The sequence below is a fragment of the Cynoglossus semilaevis genome, chromosome 10 (genome assembly GCF_000523025.1).
Source record: "Cynoglossus semilaevis isolate Cse_v1.0 chromosome 10, Cse_v1.0, whole genome shotgun sequence".
NCBI lineage: Eukaryota > Metazoa > Chordata > Actinopteri > Pleuronectiformes > Cynoglossidae > Cynoglossus > Cynoglossus semilaevis.
This window is the reverse complement of record NC_024316.1, coordinates 1,130,148-1,138,750: the sequence shown is the minus strand read 5'-3', so window position 1 is coordinate 1,138,750 and position 8,603 is coordinate 1,130,148. Positions and strand designations below refer to the sequence as shown.

The 8,603-nt window shown below is 35.6% G+C and overlaps 1 protein-coding gene across 2 annotated transcripts in view; it reads left to right on the top strand.

Annotated features, from left to right (window-relative positions):
- The first annotated feature begins 490 nt into the window (after window positions 1-490).
- The window catches only part of uckl1b (uridine-cytidine kinase 1-like 1b), a 16,645-nt gene continuing 8,532 nt past the window's right edge, over window positions 491-8,603 (top strand). Inside the window, exons 1-5 of one of the 2 annotated variants that reach the window (XM_008317936.3) lie at window positions 491-630; window positions 3,830-4,017; window positions 6,803-6,909; window positions 7,392-7,562; window positions 7,828-7,899. In XM_008317936.3, the coding sequence (XP_008316158.2) occupies window positions 506-630; window positions 3,830-4,017; window positions 6,803-6,909; window positions 7,392-7,562; window positions 7,828-7,899 (663 nt within the window). In that variant the 5' untranslated portion in view covers window positions 491-505. The remainder of the gene's footprint in view (window positions 631-3,829; window positions 4,018-6,802; window positions 6,910-7,391; window positions 7,563-7,827; window positions 7,900-8,603) is intronic. The other variant, XM_008317938.3, reaches the window with a different exon arrangement.

Below are 8,603 nucleotides of genomic sequence, written 5' to 3'. Positions count from 1 at the left end.
AACATCAGCAATTGTACTTAAATTTTTCATAACAGAGCTTTCCTGTGCAAAGGTCAGCTACCATCCATGTCTTTTGGCATGTATGACAAAGATGTTCCATATTATAATAATATATTTGATAAATGTAACCAATAATAACACCAAATGCGTGTGAAAAGCATAAAACACCTAAAGTATGCTTAGTTAGTTAGTTAGAAATAGCTTAAAAGCTAAAACATAATGTAAACCTAAAACATTTCAGGAAACATCAATTATTATAAATTTTATGGTAATGCTGACGTCCAAAAATTAGATAGTACTATTTTTTTTTATCTCTAATTTAACCAAATAATTAAAAGTACAAATTATTCAAAACATATGAATTTAGGCATTCAATATACGCCTTTAATTTTGGAAAGAACCTTTCATGAAAAAAAAACCCGCTTGAGTTGGGCTAGTGCATTCTGGGTAATGTAGTCCAAAACGGAGCCATGCCCTGAGGAGTATCTCTGCGCTGACATGTGATATGACTACAAGCCCCATACTAAACCGACACCTGACTGGCAACAGAATTGTAATGTCTGCCGTTAAGAAGGAAGGAAGAGTCGCAGAGATGGAAAACAGAGAGAAAAACACGCATTTGTCCACAAGGTAAACTGTTTCAAATTAGCTGGCTGATTCCGTAACCCACTGTAGGACACGTCGACACGCCTTGTGCGATGTTAAAACATGAAATAGTTGAGTTTGAGAATCTTTTTCTAAGTTGACCAGTCACAAAGCGTGACATTTCGACCATATATGTGTAAAACAAGTGCAACAAATTGTAGTTGTCGGTGTAATGGCACTCAAGGTCCTATACTACCTATTTGTACACACACAGACAAATAGGAGGAGGGTCGTATAGGGTTACAATACGAGTCAAAACTAGATTTCAGAAATAATTTTGTAGCAAAGATTCAGGCCGATGACGTAAATTGTAAATTTATGATACAGTGAAAATTTAAATTTGACCGGAAATATATGAGAGACAACAAAGCAATGTCGTTTTAGTCCTTGCCAAACAGTCACAGTTTACTCTCACAAGTTTAAGATATGTATCTTTACAAAGTACAGCACAGTCGTAGAAAAAACAAAACATAATGCAATGAAGTCAAAGGATATAACTTAGTAATAGTAGTAACAATAATAATAGTAATAATAATAATAATAACATCACTAAGCATTTTTTCTAGGTTTAAGCAAGAAAACTGCACAATAAAAGAGAAACGGTAAAACAGAAATAAATAAATATTGGTCAGATCCGGAATTAAGCTGCAAAAATGCACATACATATATTTGTATGAATTATTGCAAACTTTATTTATATGGTTAAAATATGATTTCTCTATGAAAGACCAATGACAGTAAATTACAAATAAAAATACGCAAACCATTAATTAAATTAATTCTTATTGATCATTGGAATAATAATAAATATTAATAAGTCAGGTTTTATAGCCTCAAGTAAAAAAACATAAAGTAAACTTAAAGTCGAACTCATGTTTATATAATTGATCCAAAATTCGAATGAACTTTTAATACCTACATTTTTGTTTGTGAAGCACATCTGTTAACACAACTTCAACAAAGGAAAGTCTGGTTACATAATTTGAATATAGCATTGGTCGTCATTTTTACAAAATGGCAGTGAGTATTTAGAATTTAGCTCTTGTTGTTTTGAGCTTATATGTTCTACTCTTCTCTTTTTACATTTTTTTGTCAGGTTTCTTAACCAATTAGGTTTATACATGTTATGGCCAGGTTTGGCAACTTGCTCTGCGCTTCATTTGCTATAAAGGGACGGCCGCATGCTTGACATAGCAACTGGCTCAGGCTTCTAGTTTCAACACAGCTTTGGTGCATTGCATTTGTACTAAAGGCATTTACTCCCGTGTGATTCTCTGGTATGGTATGTTTAAAAAAAAAAAGAAGAAGCAAAGTAACTGTCAACCTTGATGTTTTTACAAATGTTCATGTGTGTTACCCACCGATGTTTGGAACTTGAAGTAAGCTGATAAAGCAGTCAACAGGAAAACACGTGATTACAAACGGGTGTGTGTCATTTTTATGTTTACTGTTGTGCAGAACTATCCTCCTGTTGTATTGGGAACACAATTTTATGTAAATAGCCCACACTCACAAAGCACATTTGTTTTAATTGTTTTAAAATTTAAATGAACATTTAAAAATGAACCTCCTAAAAATAAAATAACATGTGAAAATGGAGAAATCTTTATGCTGTCTAAGTTTTCCTAAACTGTATTCACTATACTAAGTCAAACAGAATAAATTAAAAATATTATTGAAGCCAAATTAAATCACTCTCTGAGCAAGCGTTTGTACATGTATATGTATAAATACATATACACTTAAACATACACACACGTATATATATAATAATGAATGAAATATTATTGAGCAGTGGAATAATAATAAATGTCAATGAGACAGGTTTTACAGCCTAAAGTGAAAAAAATAAAGTAAAAATAATAATGAATCGAAATACTCAAATAACAGCCCTAAACTGAGCTCAATGTTAAAATAAAAATAATAAAGATCAACTACACTGAAAACTGAATAGTCTGCTTTACCTATCAGGACCATTTTTTGTGTTGATTTCCATGACTGATTTCAAGTTGTCCCTTTCCTGCACTGCACTGCAATGCCACTTGATGGCGACAGACACCATTTAAGGTTTTGTGTCTTATTTTGAAAGCTGAGAATTATGTCTGAAAATTAATTAAGGATAAAATATTATATATTTAAGGATAAAGCCATGGAACCGTTACTCAGACTCGGTCTTCCAGGGACGTCTAAAATCCTCATGGACCCTGTTATGGTTCCTGAAAATATTTTTCAATGTAATATCTGTAATTAAGTAACTGGGCGCGCAGTAAAATTGCAATAGCAGTTGTGTCGGAGGTTTTCCACGCCAGAGTGACACCATGTCTATTGTGATAAATGGAGTGCAGCTGTAATCAAAATAACAGGAACGTCTTTGGCCTATAGCATGCACATCATTTGTATCCTACAATATGTCAGTGGGAAAGAACTTTAAAATGTCATGTCAATGAAAAAAGAAAGTCTAAATGTGAGATAAAATAGTCATCGCTGTTCATTCATTTATGCATCAGTGTGAAAATATGCATGTTTGTTATGTTGTGTTGTATGTATATACGTGTATGTCTATGTACGTATATATATATATATTTTTTAAAAATGATTCTTGTTCATTCTAAATGCAATCGCTAAATATTTTTTAATTGTTATAATTATAAACTACTTATAATAATTACTTACTTACTAATTGTTATCTTAAATAGAAATTAACGAGAAATTCCAAAGGTGGGATGATTCATCATACTTATTTTAGGTTCACAATTGATTGTATAAGTATTAAAAAAAGGCATTAATTACAAAGAATGAATGTTTAAATGTACCTGTTTACATATCTTAGACTAGAGTAAAGAAAAAATAATAATTAAAAATTAATAATAAAATACAACAAACAAAATATCTATCATGATCATGAAGCATTGTAGTCCGAGTAACATTTTTATGCAATTTTGAGGCAATCTCTAAATAGATAGTCCTTGATCTTATTATCTAGAATATTAATCACTAATTCTGTAAGCATTATTCTTTTTAAAATTACAATTATTGATCTCCAGGAGCAGCTTAAGCTTTTTTGGCCTATTGTCACTTGCTATGGAATGTCGTGATTTTTTTTTTTTTTTTTTTGAAAATATATCTTCTCTCCTTTTTTTTTTTTTTTTGTTGAAAATATATCTTCTCTCTTTGTTGTTGGCAGTTGTGACGGACAGCTAGATCGACTCATCCCCTTAATGAGCGCAAGTCTTACGCCGAGGAAGAGGACCACTAGCCAGTGCAAGTCTGAGCCTCCCCTCCTTCGTACATCCAAAAGAACCATCTATACAGCTGGACGTCCACCTTGGTACAATGAACATGGAACACAGTCCAAAGAAGCATTTGTTATTGGTGAGAAAACATCATTGATACAAAATTGCAACTGTTGTGGTGTGACATTTTTTTACCGTAATGAATATAACACAGTTTTCTTGTCAGTTACTGTAGCATATACTGTACCTTTGCATTCATACAACACTGTCTGTTATCTTCCACGCGTTGCTCTCGGTTGCTTTTCGTAAGCCAGAAACACAAGCACTAATAACACTCAAGGGCTGATGAGATAATGGTGTTCGTGCTCTGACGAACACACCTCAAGGGCTGATGAGATAATGGTGTTCATGCTCTGACGAACACTCACACATATGCTGGGACTGAGTTTCCTGCCTGTGGCTTCTCTTAGCGATTTCATTCCGGTGACTCCACAAAAAAAAATCCATCAAATCCACCACCATTAGGTAGGCTAGTCACTAGTAAGTTGAACTTTTCTTGCCATCCACCAGGCCAAGCTAGGAGGTCTTTGTATCGTCCTTCACACTTACCTGATGCTGCTACCCACACAGAAAGCTTTTTCCGCCCCTTGTGTATTTTTACTCTCCGTAGTATGGAATTCGTTTCCACGTGCGCTGTGGAGTGTATGAAATGAAGTATCTCCCACACCAAATGCGATAGACGGGAGTAAAACCTGCCTCATTTGCACTCGTCGTGCCTCACATGCACATATGTAGAGTTGCTGCTCAAGTCGTGACTGTCATGTTAGGTTGTGAATGCCCCATAAGGCATTATGTGTTTGCACCATTCATCAATACAAATACTCTTGAACCACCTTAAGTTCAGACACCTAACCAGGGAACTCTGTTCAGTAGTGAGTGACTCATTAGTGGTGACTGCAGTGACTAGTCACCACATGCTGGTGCTTTTCTCTGTCTCTGCTATTACCTGATGCTCCTCTCCTCCTTTCTTCATCTTTGTTCAGTGTGACTAATTAAAACAACCGTCAGTATACACTGGTGACTTTAGCCTTCAGCAGGGTTGGAGGTGTGGGTGTGAAGACCTTTGGGGGACATTGCATTGCAATAAAAGAATGTATCTACAGAGCTCAATGTAACAAAATAATAATTTAAAAAAAAAAATTACATTTAGGGATGTCAATATCCAATATGCTGATATTACAATTACTCGATATATTCGATATCAACCGTTACCGATATGTGCTGAAGTTTGTGTTCAAAGGCAGAGAACACATATTTTTAGGTCACATCATCTTGAAAACCCAGCTACTGCGTTATCGGGTTTTCATAATCGGAGGAAACACCGATAATGATTCTTTCTGATATCGCATAATTAAGCTAATATCGGTTGGCCGATATTATCGGACGTTCCTAATTATATTGGTTTTGTGAGCATTTGGTGTAATTACATTCACATATACTTACAATCAAACGAAATAGTATCTATATTTAGAATTTTTGTGTTTATTTTTGTCTCATATCTTCTGAACTTCTGCGTTTGATAATCCTGTCCGACAAAGGTTGCATTTGGCTTATACGGTACATGTTTGGGCTACAGTTTTTTTATAAATTGACATTGACCTTTGGCACATTTCAATTGAGAAATAAATGCTAATAAATGCTAAACAGGACAAACACTGTCTTTCCTGTAAACAACTTTTTGTGACTTTTTAGTGACTTTTGTGACAATCTAGTGACTTTAAATTTAAGAGGAAAACCCCTCTATTATAGACAACTAAGGTATTCTTGTCACCAGCACAATTTAACGTTACGTAAGCTCTTTTTGTAACGTATGGAAAACCTCAACATAGCTTTAGCAGATTATTAAATATTGTGTCGTGTTTACATTGCTTGTATGGGATGATGAAATCTCCTTACCACCTTTGAAACCATAACAGAACGAATCATAAAGTAAGCCTCGCGCCTGTCTTCGTCCGCAATACTCCTGACATTGTTTACCTACGAAAAAGTCCATTCATTTTATAGAAAAGCTTTAAAGAAAAGTTGAGAGCTTTTGCTGTTTTACGGCAGGCTCTTGGAGACCCTTGTCCTAAATGTTCCTCCATCGTGAAGTGGAGGAAGCCAGCTGGGACCTGATCTGTTTATTTCCAAATTGTTATTCATTACAAATGGATCCCCAGGTATCCCAAACAAATCCTGCACCCGTGGAGTTACAAAGGCATCCAACAATACGTTGCTGCAGGAAAGACAATGACATTGTAAACCACTGAATTCTAACAATTCCCAGGCTTGTTATTAAGCGAAACATCATCAAAATGTACAATTGTTCTTTGAAGTGGTTTCTCAAATCTTGCTCCTGAGTTTACAGGTAGGAGCAAAAACACTACTAGCCGATCACAGGGGGGGGAATTACGGAGGTTATCAGCGATGCTACTTTACAGAATTACGGAGGTTATCAGCGATGCTACAGCGATGCTAGCTGTTCAAAGGCAATCATGTGTCTCTATACGTTTGTGTGGGTGGACTTAGGGCTGTGAACGCAATCCTTGTAGGAAGAGTTCTTCAGGTGTCAATACTGCAACTGGGAGTATCTGCCAATACCGATACCTTCTTCTCTCCTCCAGCGTGCTGTGGGCTGCCGTTGCTAGCGGCGATAGTGTCCCTGTTTACGGCATGTTGCGCAAAGTTATTGGGAAACATATAGCGCAGGTTTTAGTTGTATTTTTTTTTTTCGTTGTTTGATCCTGAAATTTTGACCGATATCGGACTGATACCGATCTTGAGTATTGGCTCGAGCCATCCTGGGTCAGTACACTCATACTTGCGATGTATTCATAGCTATCGTTGGCACACTTTTGAACACTTTTACATATATTTTCTTACAGGTCTTTGTGGTGGCAGTGCTTCAGGAAAAACAACCGTTGCAAGGAAAATCATCGAGGCTCTAGATGTTCCCTGGGTCGTCCTGCTCTCAATGGATTCTTTCTATAAGGTCTGTGTGTGAACCACCCGTGATGAACAAAACAAGTTGTCAACGACTCATTATCCATTTTAACGTGCTAATGAAATTAGCCAGTCAGGTTGCTTAAGAATTGTTGTGCTGTTGAATGGTCATTGGGGGTTTTAGATTATTTGAAATCACAAGTTCTAAATGTATCACTCAAGCATACTTTCCTTAAAGGCACAATATTTCGTTTTTTGGGATGGTTTGATTCTCTTTTTAAATTTACGAAGCTGATTGAACACCCTAGCGGACTGTGTGTTTGACAACCCCTCTCTAGACACAACGTTAGCATTAACACTCCTTGGCAGCTTTAAGACTTAAAAATGACTCTTAAACAATGTTTGGGGGTTGGCACCGGATTTCCGTAGTGTTTATTAGCCATGTTGAAAGACTGCAGATTGTGGGATAACCTAATGTGCTTCAGAAGATTGTTGTTATCCTGTTAATACCGGTGTGTTGTTTGTCCTCAGGTCCTGACCCCTGAGCAGCAAACTCTGGCCGCCAGCAATGATTACAATTTTGACCACCCTGATGCCTTTGACTTTGACCTGCTGACGAACACCGTTCGCAAACTCAAAAAGGGCAAGAGCGTGAAAATCCCTGTGTATGACTTTACAACTCACGGTAGACAAAAAGAGTGGGTAAGAATTCACACACAATTTCTCTCAATTTTTATATTCACTGCAACTCAGTAGCAGATGTTTACAGTTAATATGGAAATCTCCCTTTTATTAAATATTTTTTTATAAATTTTTTTATTTCTTATCAACCCCCAAAAAAAAAAAAAGAAAAAAAAGGGGAACTTACATGTTTGTTACTGATATGTTTTGTATTGCCTCTGTGGTTACAAACTGAAGTTCACCAGATTATAATTCTAAAATGGTGAAAATGCTCTTTTCCCCACAGAAAACCGTTTATGGAGCCAGTGTTATTATCTTTGAAGGAATAATGGCCTTTGCTGATAAATCACTTTTGCAGGTATGGCAGGTTATTTTTCCTGAGCTGCTGGGCTGGTCACTAGTAGTGTGTCTCTTCAGGGTTTGTACAGTAATGAAAAACCTGGAAACTTTTTTGAAATTGTAAATGATTTTTTTTAGGTATTTAAAAAGTGAATGAAAAATAAAAGTCTTGGAAATATCGCGTTGGCAATGATGAGAATGTGCAAAACATAAATATTAATACAAAAAAAAAAAAATTAACATCAGAAATGCAACCTCATGCTATATCGGTGAAGTGACAGATCACTGGCCCACTAGACCACACTCTTCGCACATGCATTTTGAAATACTATATTTCCCAACAAAATGTCAGAAAAATTTTAGTAGTTTTAACAACAAGTGTCTTTTCAAGGAGTACAATGCAGACTTTGCTCTAAGTCACGTGTGGGCAAACTTTTTGACTGGCGGGCCACAGTAGGTCCCAAAATTTGAAGGAGCAGCTAGATGGAGCGTTCCTGTGAACAAAGATAAATGATATGTAAAAGTCATGCATTAAGGCTAAAATGCTAAAAATGATTTTGACTATTTCTACGCCATCTATTGGGGAAATGCGGGTATTGCAGGGAAAAGGCAAAAGTATAATGATAATATAAATTAATATATAATTTTAATATATTATATATATGTATATATATGTATATATACACATTATATAAATATATATAAATATATATATGTATATAT